Raw genomic sequence first — 17,776 nt, 5'->3', positions numbered from 1 at the left:
TATGTGTGTGTGTGTGTTGTGTGTGTGTGTTATCTCCACTGGCACTTTAAAGTGCAGCCATAATTGAAAACAACAGTCTAGAAACCAACCATGCCACCCATTGAAACTGGACTGGCTTTTAAAAAATGTGATACACAATGGAATAGTAAGCAGTCATAAAGAAGGACAAACATATGTAGACTTCACAGCAACTTGGATGGATTTAGATTCTATCTATCATGCTCAGTGATCTATCACAAAACAAAGAACAGAGTACCATATGTTCTCACACATAAGTGGACCCTGAACATTTACCATAATACTATAAGAAAGGTATTGACAGTAGTGGGATACAGTGGGGCGGGGGGAGAGAGACACACAACATCAATAAGGGTACCTGATCTCAAATCAGTCAAAGTGGGTACCAAAGGGAGAGCCAAACTTTACCTGTACAATGATCACTTGTATACCTAATCCTGAATTGTACCCCATATCTTTAAAATAAATAAATAAGCAGGCAAGCAGGCATAGGACTTGAATAGATTGTCTCCAAAGATGATATGCAAGTGGTCGACAAGCACAGGAAAATATGCTCAACATCACTAATTATTAGGGAAATGCAAAACAAACCACAATGAGACATTCACCTCATACTCATTAGTAATAGAAGGAAACTACCGCAACATCATAAAAGCTATTTATAAAAACCCCATAGCAAACATCAGAATGTGGAAGCTTTTCCTCTAAAATCAGGAGTAAGACAGGAATGACCACTTTCTCCTCTTTTATTCAACAATTTATTGCCTGGGCAACTCAAAAACAACAATTGTGAGAATTAAAAAAAAAAGTTTTCCACTTATTAACTTCAATTGATTTCATCAGACACACTGCATGTTTCTGGGCTGCCTCTCCCTATCCACCAGAAAGCACACAAAATACATAAGCTTATTCTAACAGTAAATTTAGAGGAATTTTTTTCGAACTTAGGTCTATGGAACTTGGCAAGACCTTGTCTCTACAATAAATCACTTTCTCCTCTTTTATTCAATTGCTGTGGGAGTTCTAACCACAGCAATTAGGCAAGAAAAAGAAATAAAAGACACTCAATTTGGAAAGATGTAAAATTATCTCTGTTCACAGATGATATGATGTCATGTGGAGAAAAACCTAGAGTACACACACACACACACACACTACAGCTAATAAATGAATTCAGCAAAGTAGCAGGATATAAAATCAACATATTAAAGTCAGTTATATTTCTATACATTACTAATGATCAATCCAAAAAGGAAATTAAGAAAACAATTCCACTTACATTAGAACTAAAAAGAATTAAATACTTAGGAATTAACTTAGCCAAGCAAGTAAAAAGACTTGTATGATGAGAACTACAAACACTAAAAGAAATTTTAAAAGACACGAATAAATGAAAACACACCCATGTTCATACACTGAAAGACTTAATATTTTTAAGATGTCAATACTACCAAAAACAATCTACAGATTCAATACACTCTCTGTCAAATCCCCTATGGCATTTTTTACAGAAATAGGAAAACTCATCCTAAAATTCATCTGGAACCTCCAGGGACCTCAAAGAGTCAAAAAAAAAAAACTTGAAAAAGAACAAAGATGGAGGCCTCACATTTCCTGATTTCAAAACATACTAAAAAGGAACAGTAATCAAGACAGTGGTGGTACTGGGATAAAGACAGACATATAAGTCAACAGAACAAAACAGACAACCGAGAAATAAACCCATGCATGTATAGTCAAATGATTTTTGACAAGAGTACACAATGGAGAAATGACAGTCATTTCAACAAATGGAACTGGGATAACCAGATATCCAGATGCAAAAGAAAGGATCTGGATATCTACATTCCTACAGTAACTCAAAATGGCTAAAGACCAAAACATAAGTCCTAAAACTATAAAACTCCTAAAAGAAAACATGACAAACACTTCGAGACACTGTATTTGGCAATGTTTTCTTAGATATGATACCAAAGGCACAGGAAACAAAACAGAAAAAGACAAACTGGACTTTGTGAAAATCTAAAAATTTTGTGCGGCAAAAGATATACAGGATAAAACCCATGAACTGTAAGAAAATACTTGCAAATCATGTATCTGATAAGTGACTGAAATCCAGGTTATACAGAGAATTCCTACAACTTCACGGGAAAACAAACAGCTTGATTAAAAAATGGGCAAAGGACTTGAATAGATACTTCTCAAAAAAAGACGTGAACGACTGGGCTCGGTAGTTCAGCCTGTAATCCCAGCGCTTTGGAAGGCTGAGGTGAGTGGATTGCCTGAGCCGGAGGGTCCGAGACCCGCCCAGGTAACTTGGTGAGGCCGCATCTCTACAAAAAATCAAAAACTAGCCAGGCGCGGTAGCACGCACCTGTAGTTCCAGCTACTTAGAAGGTTGAGGTGGCCAGGCACGTGCCACTGTACTCCAGTCTGGGTGACAGAGTGAGACTCTGACTCAAAAAAAAAATTTAAAAAAAGACATGTGAATGGCCAACAAGCATATAAAAATACACTCAATATCACTAGTCATTAGTGAAATGCAAATCAAAAACCACAATGAGATATTAACTCACAGTCATTAGGTGGCTACTATTACAAAGCAAAGGGCAAGCCCCTCAGGTCCCCTTCCACTGTGGGAGTTTTTCTGTCTTCTCAATAAATCCTAATTTTAAATAAATAAATAAGCAAAAAAATATAAAGTGTTGGTGAGGATGTAGAGAAATAGGAACTTCTATGTACTGTTGGTAGGAATATCAAATGATACACCTATGGAAAACAGTATGATAATTCCTCAAAAAACTAAAAATAAAACTATCATGAGTCAGCAATTCCACTTCTAGGCACATACCCCAAATTTCTGAAAGCAGTATCTGGAAGAGATGTTCATACACACGTGTTCACAGCAGTAATACTCACAAGAGCTAAACAAAAGCAACCCAGGTGTCCATCAATGGATAAATAGATCAACAAAATGCAGCACATACATACGAAAGAATGTCATGCAGCCTTAAAATGGAAAGAAATTCTGCAAAGTTCAACAATATGGATGAACCTTGAAAACATTATGCTAAGTTATATAAGCCAGTCACAAAAAGACAAATACTGTACGATTCTACTTATGTGAAGAGTATACTTACAGGTCAAATTCAGAGAGACAAGACAGGAAAATGGTGGTTTCTAGGGCCCCAGGGGAGAGAGAAATGGAGAATTATAGTTAAATGAGTATAGAGTTTCAGTTTTACAAGACAAAGAAAGTTCAGGACCATAAGTTTGGAAGCTCTTGGCTATAAGACCGAACAATTAAATTTATTCTTTAGGAGTTAATGGTTTTTGAGCAAGTAATATAATTAGGGTAACTTTCTAAACAGGTGAATCAAATGGTCTTATACAAATGAAATGATCACAGACAGATCATACACAGAAAGTAATAGATATGTACCCCCCAAAAATCAGTATCAATAGGAATAGTAAGAAAGATAAATATATGCTATATTGCCAGAGAGAGAGAGAGAGAGAGAGAGAGAGAGAGCGTGTTTGATGACAAGAAAGTGGTAATCACATTAGCAAGGAATAGGTTTTAAAAGTAGAGGTGACTAATCCAGTTTTAGACATGATGTCTGAATACCAAGTGAAAATGTCCAAACTGTTTTTATTAGAAGATACGTTTCATAAATGTCAGTAAAAATGTTCTGATTAGATACAGAAATGTATCTGTTTGTTGGAAGGGAAGTATATAGAAGGAGATAGCATAAATATAAGTAGTTACCAGATAATTTAAGGGGAAAACTATTACTCAAATAAAAGTATTATCCTTTAAATTGGGAATAAAACCTTCTTTAAAACTAACCTTAAAAAGCCAGATTGCCACTGCTGCAACCTGACTAAAAATAAAAAATCTGATTAGATATCAAAGCACTGTATATCAATATTGATTATTCAACAAACATTTACTGAGGCCCTCTGTGCCAAGAATTGCCCTAGAAAGTGAGTATAAACGACTAACATATAGGCAAGATCCTGTTTTTACAGATACTTTTTATCCTAATGATTTGTTGAATCATGATTAACCCAAAGACTTCAAGATCCCTTTAGCCCAAACTGTGCTATTTGGGGTGGGAAATGTTTGCATTAACAAGTATTAGAATTCATATTCAGCTACTTTGACACTATATATAAATCCAAGATTTAACATATTTAAAACACCCTTAGCTATTCAAGTATTTTTGGTAAGACTCTTGCCATCAGTAGTATAGTTATTCACTAATGATATTAAATCTTGTTTACGAATAAGCAGACATCAGAATTTCTAATACAAACAGTAGCTCATAAATCTATAAGGAAAAAGTAATTTTTTAAAGCAATCTTTAGGTCTAATTTTTAATGTATAAACATGCTTTGCAATGTCTTACAGAGACAGAACATAAGTAATGAACTTATGAGATATGACGATGTAAGGCTGATGACTCTCATATCTCCCTCAAATTACAGGTCTCTTACATCTGTCACCTAACATTTCTACTCAGATGTAGGAATCAAGTGTGCTACTTCAAGCTCAATATAGCTAAAATGTAATTCTTGTTCTTTCCCAATATTCTTCTTCTTCACAGGTCTTATTTGTAAAAATAGCAGCACAGCCCAGGTTAGAAACATGACTCATCCTTAACTCCTTTACTCTCCTGCCCCCACCAACTCCATTACAATAAGTCACTGAAGTTTATCTATGTTGTGGTCTAATTCTCTCTTAAATCCAGCCACATCTTTCTGTGCCCACTCCTACCATGCGAAAGTCAGGCCAGCATCTTCCCCATGCTAACTGGTCTTCCTGAATCCCATCTAGCTTTACCTGTGAGCTGTTCTCTACATTTTAAATTGGGTTCCTTTGCTAAAACACAGATGTAATCATATCACTTCCTCACATTTAAACTTTTTCAGTGGTTTCTCATTACTCTGTTAGTTGAAACTCCTTAAAATGGTTTATAAGAGTCTCAACAAAATGGTCCTAACCTTACTCTCTGTCTTATCTCTTGACACTAGCCATGCCCCCCAGCCACACTCCACAGTGAGCTCTACAATCAAAACATACACTCCCTTCCATTCCATCAATCTTCCCTTTCTTTTACCTCTCATACTTTGCACAACTTCTTCTGCTAACAATCCTTCTCCAATTTTGTATCTAGATAAGTCACCAACAGTTCCTCCAAGTTTCAATTTAACAGTCACTTCTTTTGGGAGGTCTTTATTATATTCCCATTTAGTCACTAAATAAATATCCATCAAATGGTACTATGAGTACTGTACATATTAAAGTACTGAATATATATTAATAAATAAAACAGACATAACCCTTGCCTTCCAGAACACAGACTATCACAACACTAATCACACTTGATTGTAATTACATATTTAGTAACCTTTTCTCCTCAGACTAGTAGTTAATATCAAGTGTGAACAAAAATCTACTTAACTACAATCACCAATTTATATATCAGATAAATCAATAAAACTAATATGTAATGCGTCCAGAGTCCTCAGCCTAGATAGAAGGCCTTAAAAGTTTCAAATATCCACTTTAATAGTCATCTCAAAAAAAAAAAAACCAGCATATTGGAGGTCAGAAGACTTAGGTTCCAATTCTGTTTTTGCAATTATACCCCATCTGACCTCAAGCTACTCATTTATTGTTTCTGAATCTCATACCCTTACGTTTACTAGTTTAATAATTGAATTAACTACCAGCATGGAGACTTTATTTCTTGGTGGGTTAAAAAAAATTTTTGGTTAAACAGTTTGAAAAGCAGAACAAGGAAACAGTTCAAACAATAAATTCCTAAGCAGCTGTAAAATGTAAACTTTAGTATATTTAAGAAAATGCCAGTAGCTTTGGTAAGAGGAACAGCCAGTTAAATGAAACTGTTTTGCAAAATAATTTCTGGAAATTAAACTCAGACCTTTAGATCCTGCTCCCTGCCCATATTTTTCCCAAGGACAAAATTCTGTTCTTTTATTCAACTCACATGTCACCTTCCTCTATGAAGCTCTTCCTGATTTCTTTCTTAAAAATTTTCTCCTCAGTCTTACTATACTACACTATCCAGACCTGGCCATTTTCTGTTTATCATGTATAATATAATTGGTTGTATGGCACTGAGAATTTTAATTATCAATGCATCCTTAACATATACCATAGCGCTTAAAACATTAGATTTCAGTTATGGCTTACTAAATGCCTTCTTTTATTTAGCACCTTTATTTACAGTTTAGACCTACCATAGAAGGCTAAACTACAGCATACAGCAATGGCAAAATTCTTTGATCAGAGAGCAGTTTTATGGTTTCCTGTTCACATATTGGAATGACCTTTGCCACTTAATTAAATTATTAGGCTGAAAAACACCTCAGATTTGGAAACAAAACTTTTATACTCAACACAGACCTGGATGAAACTTTCTTTGGAAAAACAGACCGACAACTCAGCTTCAGTAAGCTACTTATACCCTTGAACAAGTGAAACAGCACAATGAAATCAAAGATGAGTCTTAAGAGATGTAGACCAAGGACTCCCACAGATACCCAAATCCACAGATGCTCAAGTCCTTTATATAATATGGTATAGTATTGTAAACATATCCAATTTCTAGTATCCAGCATCATACTAGAAATCACTATTCCAAAAAAACAAAACAAGCCAATATCTTAACTCTTAAAAATAACTTAAAGAAAACCATCATAATAATGTTAAGGATTTTCTTAGCTCTCTTTTCCCTGGTCTTAAATTTAGTGGTTTCTACAATAAAAGAATTTGAAAAAAGTAATTAGTTCACTGGCATTAAAGCTGAAACTAAGACTAAAAATTGTCACTTATCATACACTTTAAGGACAGCACAAATAATAATGATAATAATAACAACCACCACCACCACAAAGCTGAAAAGTATTCTAATGCATGAGTTACAAAAGACAACAGATTTTGCACCATTTGCTTTTTTTTTTTTTTTTTTTTTGAGTTGGAGTCTCACTCTGTCGCCCAGACTGGAGTGCAGTGGCCACTGCCGGCCACCGCAGCCTTGACCTGCTGGGCACCAAGCGATCCTTCCGCCTCAGCCCTCCAAGTAGCTGGAACTACAGGCGCGAGCTACCATGCCCGTCTAATTTTTAATTGATTGTAGAGACGAGGTCTCGCCAAGTTGCCCAGGCGGGTCTCGAACCTGCAGGCTGAGACAATCCACTCATCTCAGCCTCCCAAAGGTGCGGGATTACAGGCTGAGCCACCGAGCCTGGCTACCATTTGCTATTAATCTATACTTAACTAACATAATTTTAGCAATGGCTTTTATTTTCATTTTACTCATGAACTATGCTAATGTTAGTTTGTGGCAAACAATAGAGAAATTCACTATAAGGAAATATTTATCATATACAAATTGTATGAGGGAAAACAAAAGAAGGCAAATAATTTGATTATTCAATAGTAAATAACTTTGAATGTAATACCTAAAACAAATAGGTATGTTAATTGATGGAACGAATGGACTTAACTGTACAGGGTAAAAAAAAAAATCTATGCAAATTATATACTCTTCAATGTAATTAAAGTTATGAAGAAGGTGACATTTCAAACCTTTGAGGACTCTCACGATTAAAGAAATGCACAGTAAAATAAACATCACTTTTTACCAGTTAGACTAGCAATGATTAAAATGTTGGTTAATATTTAGCAAAATGTGTGAAAACAGACATTCTCATAAATTGCCAATAAGAATATTAAGTGGTACAACCCCACTGTAGTTTTGCAATATATATCAGAAGTTAAAGGGCACATATCCTTTCATCCAGCCAATCCACTATCACAAATTATCCTGACACTCTCACACACTCCCAATAATATAATCAAGAACATTTACTGCAGAAGTACTTATATACAAGCAAAGCCCTGATATTTATCCAAATATTAATAAGGAAACAGTTATATTAAATATGGTACATATAAGAAAAAATATATTAATAGAGAAAGATGCAGATTACATGCCAGCTACTCTTGGTAACTTATGGGGAAGTACAATGCTGAGCAGGAGGAAAGCATTTTACTTTTTACTTAATATTTCTGTACTATTTGCTTATATACAAAGTCACATGACTTTCATTTAAAAATTAAAATATGAAAATGCCAAACATTACTTTGCAATACGATTGGCAAAGGCCAAATGTACACTGTACAATCTCATCTAGAATGAAAAACAAATAATTTATCAATTTAAAAGTTGTGTTTTGTTTTTTTTTTTTGCTACAACAAAAGGCAGCCATATCCACAGCACTCCTAAAGTAATGGAAACACAGGGAGGCTAATTTAGAAATGAAGGAAATTAATCTAATGTAAGACAAATATCCATAAAAAATTTCAAATCCTTAGATTCAAGGATTCTGCAAGATGGAAAAGCTTTTCAACAGCTGCATATATAAGGCACTGAAGCAAGAAAAGAAAAGGATACGCCTATCAGCCTGAGAAGAATTTGAGTTTAAGATCTCTTAGAGACACGTAAGTCAGGCAATCTCAACGTTAAATTTCTCTGGATCCTCAACAAGGTTACCAACAAGGAAACTAAACACACTTCACATAGAGGATGAAGAAAAGAAATAACCAAGGTTCCACATTTGGTAAGAATCTGTGTCTAAGAAAATTCATGTAGGGAGACAGAAGGAACAGCATGAGATAGGGTCAATGTCCACCTGTGTTCAACTGTTATGGCAGAACTGCAGAGAGGAAAAGCAACAAATTGATCCCAGTGGGGAAGAACCTCTCCTTGCTTTGGACTTGCTACAGGGCAGTCAAGCTTCAGGCATAAAAATCCCCAGGTGATTACTATAGCCAACCCAACTAGCCAAATCTCAAATACAAAGGAAAAAAAACTAGTCAAACTGCCTTAAAATTTTAAAAATTGGTTTATGTAAGTATATTGTTCATACACGCTATATGACATAGTTATAATGAAAAGACAAAAACTTTTAAATACCTTTCAGCAAACAGCAAACTTCATAAACTATAGGTATTAAAAATGCTATCATAGTTCCAGACCACGATTCTTCAATTTATTCCTCTATCCCAACAGCTTTTTACCTTCAGGGAAATGAGGAAAAGTTTTCTTCACTTCTTATACACGTGACCAGTCCTCCTAATCTTCTACTCGTATTAATCTAACACGTCTTTTAAAATCTTTAAATTAAGGAATAACTATTACAAACCCACAAATACTCTTACGTGGAAAACACTCTAATTTTCATAACATGGATTAATGCTTCCTCTTGGAAATAATAATCAAAATCAACAATGACACTCCGTTTTCCCTAAAGCCTGAACTAAGACTATTACTAACCATTTTGTTTCAAACGGATTGAAAGAGGACATGGGGAATATTTTATTTGTCTTTCCAAAACACCTATAATGCTGCTCTGAATCATCCTCATTGGCTCCTTCCTATAACCCAGTAGGAACTGAAGTGCCAATGTCCCGATCCCATGCTAGCCAACAGCCTGAAATCCTATGTGCCTGAGAGAAAATAACTTTTTGTTGATCTATGCTTAACAAACATTTACTGAGAACACAGTACTCTGAGCACTGTGCTACTAAAATGAATGAAACATAAATGAGGTCTATCTTAAAAGACCTCATAGTCTAATAAAGAAGACAAACTACTGCAGTATGGCTGAGCCTGACTCAAAGGATGATGAGATGGTGCTTGAGATAGACTATTTCAGGAAATAAGCTGACAATCAGGAGAAGGGACATTGGCAATCGGAAAGGCATGGGGTTGAGGGAGAGTGACAACATATACTTAGAACTAGAATTAGGAGTATGAAATATCATACTTAGTTTATTCATACAATTCTTGGCATTTTAGCATAACTCCAGTGAGATAATTGTATGCCATGTTAAAAAGCTTACTACACTTTATTCTGTAGGCAATGAGTGTCAACGAAGAAGATAGGTAGAGGAAGGAAAGCAGTACAGAGAAGTTGGCAAGTAAGGGTGGAGACTTGGAGAATCGAATAAACAAAATTGTAGAGAAAATATGAACACTTTCCAGAATGTTCACACAACAGAATATTACTCAGCAAAAATGAACTGCTGACATATAATATAGACGACACTCAAAAATACTACGTTGAATGGAAGAAGCCAGATACAAAAGCGTACATACAATACAATTTCATGTATATAAGTTACTGTAACAGGCAAAACTAAACTATGCTGAACAAATTCAGAAAGACGCTTACCTCAGGGAAGGTAAAGGCTACTGGACTGGAAGGGGGGAAAACACAAGAAACTTTCTGGACTAATGAAATGTTCTATATCTTGATCTAGAGGTAGTTATACATGTAAAAATTCAATCAGCTTGGGGAGAGGGGAAAAAAAGGAAACAAAATTCAATTAGTTCTATACCTCAAATTTCACCCATTACTATATGTAAATTATACTTCAATAAAAAAGAAAAAAATGCACATATAATTATGGCAGAATAAGGTCAGAATAAGTTAAATCAATGTCATCCCACAAGCAATATTGAATTTATAGGAAATCAGAACAAAGGATCTAACAGATACTATCAACCAGCAAACAAAATCCCTACAAAACCTTAAAGTACAAAAGTCTGACTACTTCTCCATTTCAACAAGACATATAAGAATGGTTTATAATAAATGCTATAAAAATAAATTATTCTTCCTAAATAAAAAGAAATTGTCCACTATTAATACCAAAAAATAAAACTGTTCTACAAAATACTGCATAGGGAAGGTAGTATAACAATTAATAAAGCATGAGAAGCACTTAAAAGAACTCAGAGCACAATAAATACTCTTTAAACTACCACTGCCATTGTTATTATATAATAGTAATAAACAAAAAACTTTGCTTCAAAGTAAACTTAAACCACCAGTTGAGATCTCATTATTTAAGTGCACACTACTCAACCACAGCATTTCTCATCCTGGGCTTTTTTTAAAAAAAACAAACACAGAAATCAGCAAATTTCTGACAGCTGAAACATCTGGTTAGATTACAGAAAGATCAAATTAACTGCAATTTTTCTTAGTATTCTTTCTTTTCTGTTTATATCCAGAAGCCACAGCCATTTGCCAAAAGAAAATAAATGCATTTTATTAACATTTCAACAACTTATATCATTCAAAAGCATTCTTTCACACACCAGGCCAAAAGTACACAATCACAATTCAATTTTTTGAAAATCAACAGTCATAGAAAGCTAATCAGAATGCAAACTTTGAAAAGTCATTCAGTGCAGACACCCACAAGAAAACATTAAAACAATAATTTACAATTCTGAACACTATATTAACAGAGAGAAACCGCAATTTGGCTAAGTTAACCAATTGTGAAAGTGCCTCATTAACAGTAACAACAAAGTGAAATTCACAAAAACAATGACTACTCATATCAACTAAAAAAAGAACAATGAAGCAATCTAATAAATCTCTTACAGAACTGGTGAAGAGTCCAGTAAGAGTGGCTGAACCAAACATCAACTTGATTTTCTAATGAGTTAAAATAATCATCGAAAACTGGCAAAGACTAAGAATTTAGTACCACAACTGATAGCTATGTATTTACTCCCATCAAATTAACTGGATCAAATTCTTTGTACTGTGTCAATTCTTTGTATTTCAAAATTTTATTTAAAAACTCTGATTCCAGACTCAAAGACATATTTTATTTACTCCCATCAAATTAGCTGGACCAATTCTTTGTACTGTGTCAATTCTTTGTATTTCAAAATTTTATTTAAAAACTCTGATTCCAGACTCAAGGACATATTTTAAGACGTAACTTTTTGTATTATTCCTACCTTGATATGTAACATTTAGGAAATTGTCTTCTACTTACCTAGATTTTGTCTTACTAACATCTCGCTTCAAGAACAATCTCATCCGAAATTATATCAAACCTGAAAGAAAACATGCAAAGACCATTGCTTAGTTTTTTTGTTTCATGCATGAATAACTGTATCTACAATACAGTATTCTTTTAAATTAAAAACTGTAAATCATATTATTTCCTTGATATAAAATCTGAAAAAGTGTTCTTAGAATTAAAACATGATTATTTTAACCTTCAAGACACTATTGCAAGTGTCTTTTTTTTTTTTGAGAAAAAATAATCTATTCAAATAAGAAATCTAAACTTTCTAGTTCTTTCATTTTTAATTTCTACAGTAACTTCTTTTCATTAATTTTAATAGTATGGCAATGGCAATAATTAAAATCATTATTAATAAAACATACTTCTTTCTAAACCAATATTTATCTATTATATGCATATCAAAAAAATTAAAAAGCTGAAGACAAAAAAGATACAGAATGAGAATACATAAAAGTATATATTAATAATAATCATAAAAATATTTGATATTTTTCCCAACACTGGGAGGGGCATATCTCATCAGCAAGGGTATTTGCATAATGAACATCTGTACACCTAACCCTGAATTGTACCCCACATCTTTAAAATAAAATAAAAAATAAAAATAACCAACAATGATTAAGTACTTACTAAATGCCAAGCATCATTATTCTAGAGAATAGTACGTACTGATACACTGCTGCCTACTCAATTTAAGCCTCAATCTAGTATCAAGTGATTTCTCCCTCTATAATCCACTGAATACGTACTTGCCAAAAATGGACCTACCACTATTAATATTACCACATTTCACAAATTCTAAAAACTCATTATGTCCTAAATTCTGTGTATCTCCTCCTCCCTCTACCTGAAACCAGCTTGCTATTCTTCAGAATTCTCCATTCTTTATTTTGGAGTCGGAGTCTCACTCTGTAGCCCAGCCTGGAGTACAGTGGCACACTCACCGCCACTGCAGCCTCAACCTGCTAGGCTCAGGTGATCCTTTCGCCTCAGCCTTCCAAGTAGCCAGAACTACAGGTGCACACCACCACACCCAGCTAAGAGATGAGGTCTCACCAAGTTGTCCAGGCTAGTCTCAAGTCCCTGGGTTCTGGCAATCCACTTGCCTCTGCCTCCCAAAGTGCTGAGATTACAGGCATGAGCCACTACGCCCGACAAAATTCTCCATTCTTTTTTTTTTTGAGTTGGAGTCTCACTCTTTTGCCCAGACTGGAGTGCAGTGGCCGCTCCCGGCCACCGCAGCCTCGACCTGCTGGGCTCCAGCGATCCTTCCACCTCAGCCTTCCAAGTAGCCGGAAATACAGGCATGCGCTACCACGCCCGGCTGACTTTTTGATTTACTGTAGAGATGAGGTCTCACTGCTCAAGCGGGTCTCGAACCCGCGGGCTCAGGCAATCCACTCACCTCAGCCTCCCAAAGGCGCGGGATTACAGGCTGAGCCACCGAGCCCGGCTCTCCATTCTTAGAAAAAAAAAAAGTACCACCATATCTTCCATTCTCAACCTCAATTACTTTAACTGTTTTATTTCCTAACTCACCCTCATCTCAAATTCATCCTTCCCAGAACTAGATGAGTAATTATCTTATAATTTTTAATAATACCTCAATTTAACTTCACTAATACATTTTACTAGTCCTTCAATGTTTTAGCTCAATCACACTGGCTGATTCTTCTTAATTTCTTTAGCTGTGTACAGTTTTGTTTCTTAACTGCTATAGTAACTGGTGGAGGATCTATGTCAATACTTTTTGTTTACTTGTGTATTTTCTGGGCTACAGTGTGGACACATTGAGGACAAGAATTCATTTATTTCATTTCAGCACTCTCACTGGCTGGCACATAGAGAACAATGTGAACTGATTAAGAGTTTCAAATGTTGTGTTATATCCCAAAATGTACTTGGGATATAAAAGCAAGTAAAACTCAGGCTAATAAGCTTAATTCACATTTTTAAGGATGGGAAAAATTTATGACTTTTGGATATTGTAATGTTACTTTATGAAATAACTACATCTAAATAAAAACACAACTGGCAAAAATCAGCGAAGTGCAACTTTTCATTGAGTGAACTGATCTCATTGATTATCAGTACCAAAATTTTGGTACAAAGTGTTTCTATCCCTACAGAAAGTTTGTTGACTAGCAATCCTAGACGAATTTAAGTATCAGCCTTAAGCAGAAAAGGGTGAGAGAGGAATGCAAATTTGATTTCAATCCTAATAGTGTCAATAATCTAGAAAAGTGGCTCTCAAAGTTTAGCATACATCAGAATCACCTGGAAGACCTGTTATACACAGATTTCTAGGTATCACCCCCAGAGTTTCAATAGTTCTAGGTTGAAGTTTGATTATTTGCATTTCCAATAAATTCCTAAGGTGATGCTGACGCTACTATTTTGGGGACCACACACTGAGAACCACAAACCTAGAATTTTTTGCATAGTATCTAGAAGAAATGAGAATATTCTCTCTGCCAACCAATGCCATCAGCCACCACCCACCAAGAACTGAACAGGGAGACCTGTTACAAAATAAACTATAAACCAAAGCAAGAACATTAAAAGTCATCTATAAGTTGCTGAGTGTGATAGGCTAAAAAATGGCTCCACAAAGATATCCACACCCTAATCCCCAAAATCTGTGAATGTTACCTTATATGCCCTCCCCCAAAAAGTCTTTGCACATACAAGTAAGTTAAGGGTCTTGAGAGATTGTCTTAAATTATCTGGCTGAGCCCTAAAGGCAATCATATGTATCCTTATGGTAAGGAGAAATTTGTCCATACACAGAGAGATAAGGTAATGAGAAGACAGAACAGAGAAATTTGAAATGCAGGTCTAGAGGACTGTAGGGGTGTGGGCCACAGTCAGGAATGCCAGCAGCTACCAGGATCAGGAAGAGGAAAGGAATGGATTCTCCTCCAGAGCCTCCCTCCAGAAGGAGCACAGTCCTGCTATCACCTTAATTTTGGCCCAGTAATACTAATTTCAGACTTCTGGCCTCCAGAACTTTAAGAAGATATATTTCTGTTGTTTTAAGTCACCCAGTTTGTGGTAGGTAGCAACCACAGGAAAATAATACACTAAAGATGGTAGATTCTCAAGGAAATAAATTAGAAGCACCCTTACATATAAAGTGTTATGAACTGAACTATGTCTCCTCCAGAATTCATATATTGAAGCCCTAACCCCAAATATGACTATAATTGAAGCTAGGGTCTTTCAGGAGGTAATTAAGTAAAATAAAGTCATAAGGATGGGGTCCTCATCCAGTATGCTGGATGTCCTTTATAAGAGACATCACATAGGCACATGCAGAAGACAGACCATCTGTAAGTAGAGAAGCCTCAGGAGAAACAAAACCTGCCAATGGCTTGACCTTGAATTTCCAGTCTCCAGAACTGTGACAAAATAAATTTCTGTTGTTTAAGTCACCTATAGTATTTTGTTATGAAAGTCCTAGCAGACTAATTCATATTAAAATATATATATACATTGTAGCACAACAGTGTAAATGTACTTAAATGCCACAAAACTGTATACCTAAAATGGTAATTTTTAAGTTATGGCTATTTTACAATTAAAAAGTATATACAAATACACATATATGTAAACACACACACACAGACTTTAATTTTTTATCTAGCACTGTTCAGTTATACCTCAAAATCTCAAAAAACTCCTCTTAACTGCATTTATCTCCCACAAACCAAACCAGCACACTTTAGACACATTTTTAAATTTTAATTTACAAACAATTGTACATATTTTATATATATGGGGTACAATGGTATGTTCTGATATATGTTTACATTGCAAAATGATTAAATCACACTAACAAATCTATCATCCCACATCCTTTTGTGTGTGTGTGTGGTGAAAACATTTAAAATTTACTCTTTTAGCAATTTTGAAATACACAGTGCAGGTCAGCCATGGTGGCTCACACCTATAATCCCAGAACTTTGGGAGACCAAAGCAGAAGGAGTTCAAGATCATCCTGGACAACAAAGCAAGATCCTGTCTCTACAAAAAAAATTTTTTTAATTAGCTGATCATTGTGGCACAAGCCTGTAGACCAGCTACTCAGGAAGTTGAGGTCAGAGGATCCCTTGAGCCCAGGAATTCAAGGCTGCAGTGAGCCACAAGTGTGCCACTGCACTCCAGACTGGTGACAGAGTGATACCCTGACTCCCAAAAAGAAAAAAAAGAGACATACACAATGTATTATTACTATATTTATTATAGTCACCATATGGTGCAATAGAGCACTAAAACCTACTCTTCCTGCCTAACTGAAACTTTGTACCTTTTTATCAACATCTTCCCTTTCCTCCATCCACTCTCCTACCCAGCCTCAGGTAAATACCATTCTACTCTCTACTTCAGTGAATTCAACTTTTTTAGATTCTACATGTAAGTAACATCATGTGGTATTTGTCTTTCTGTGCCTGATTTATTTAATTTAGCATAATGAACATCCAGGTCCATCCAGGCTGTTGTCATAAATGACAGATTTTTTTTTTTTCATTTTATTGCTGAATTCCATTGCGTATACATACTACATTTTCTTCATCCATTCACCCAATCATGGACACACAGGCTACTACCATATCTTAGTTAGTGTGACTAATGCTGCAATGAACATGGAAGTGCAAATATCTCTTCAGCACAATAACTTCAGCAGATTTAGATGTATACTGAGAAATTGGATTGCTGAATCATTTTTAATTTTCTGAGCAAACTCCATACTGTTTTCCATAATGTATTAATTTACATTCCCACCAACACGATGCACAACAAGGGTTCCCTTTTCTTCACACATCCTCACCAATATTTGTTATCTTTTGTCTTTCTGATAATAGTAGTTAAATATATTTTTTAATGATTTTATAAAGAAGTTTGATAGGAAGTACTTTTAAATCCATACCTAAATAGTATAATGCAGCCGGGCTCGGTGGGCTCAGCCTGTAATCCCAGCACTTCGGGAGGCCGAGGTGAGTGGATTGCCTGAGCCCGCAGGTTCGAGACCCGCCTGGGCAACTTGGTGAGACCTCATCTCTACAATAAATCAAAAAAAAAAAAAAAAAAAAAGTATAATGTAACTGGAATACTACTTAGGTAAATGCTGGGAGGAGTGTACAGAAAAGAGAAAAATACTTAAAGTAGTTTATACAGCTGATTTTACTTCAGTAGGATTTTAAAAGAATACCTGAATACTAAAATGTCAAATATATACTCCCAAAGACCCATAGCCAAAGTCTAATCATAAGAAAAACATCAGACAAATTCCAAAAGAGCCTATAGAATATCTAGTCAATACTCCTCAAAACTGTTAAGGTCATCAAAAACAGTCTTGAGGAGCTTAAGCAGAAATTACAAGTAAATGCAACGCATCTTTGAACAGAAAAAGAACACTGGGTAAAAACTAAGGAAAAATCAACAAACTATAGTCTTCAGTTAATAATGAGCAAATACTGGTCCATCATTTTTAGTATATGTACCATACTAATGTATGATATTAAAATTAGAGGGAAATGGGGGTGAAGAGGTGAAAATAAGGGCACACTGTACTGTCCTCAAATTTTCTGTAAGTGTAAAATTTCTGAAAAGTAGTCTACTAATTTTCAAAAATATTTTAAGTATGAAGAGACATGAACATATTTTAGAAAAATCAATGACAATTCAGAAAAGGCTTCAGAATTAAATGCCAGGGTTCAGACACATTAAAAATACATACAGGCCAGGCTTGGTGGCTCAGCCTGTAATCCCAGATCTTTAGGAGGCCGAGGCAAGTGGACTGTCTAAGCCCAAGGGTTCAAG

At 35.2% G+C, this 17,776-nt stretch overlaps 1 protein-coding gene across 3 annotated transcripts in view; it reads right to left on the bottom strand.

Annotated features, from left to right (window-relative positions):
- The window catches only part of ZNF644 (zinc finger protein 644), a 104,972-nt gene that overhangs the window by 55,620 nt on the left and 31,576 nt on the right, over positions 1-17,776 (bottom strand). For 2 of the 3 annotated variants that reach the window (XM_008058313.2, XM_008058314.2), the window contains exons 1-2: positions 16,884-16,914; positions 11,918-11,978 (exon numbers count right to left, since the gene is read on the bottom strand). In XM_008058313.2, coding sequence (XP_008056504.1) covers positions 11,918-11,961 — 44 coding nt within the window. In that variant the 5' untranslated portion in view covers positions 11,962-11,978; positions 16,884-16,914. Of the gene's footprint in view, positions 1-11,917; positions 11,979-16,883; positions 16,915-17,776 lie in introns of those variants that run through there. The other variant, XM_021712468.1, reaches the window with a different exon arrangement.

Source organism: Carlito syrichta, unplaced genomic scaffold (genome assembly GCF_000164805.1).
Source record: "Carlito syrichta isolate Samal-C Ts95f unplaced genomic scaffold, Tarsius_syrichta-2.0.1 Scaffold303292, whole genome shotgun sequence".
Classification (NCBI taxonomy): Eukaryota; Metazoa; Chordata; class Mammalia; order Primates; family Tarsiidae; genus Carlito; species Carlito syrichta.
The sequence above is the reverse complement of the archived record's forward strand: the minus strand, read 5'-3'. Positions and strand labels throughout refer to the sequence as shown.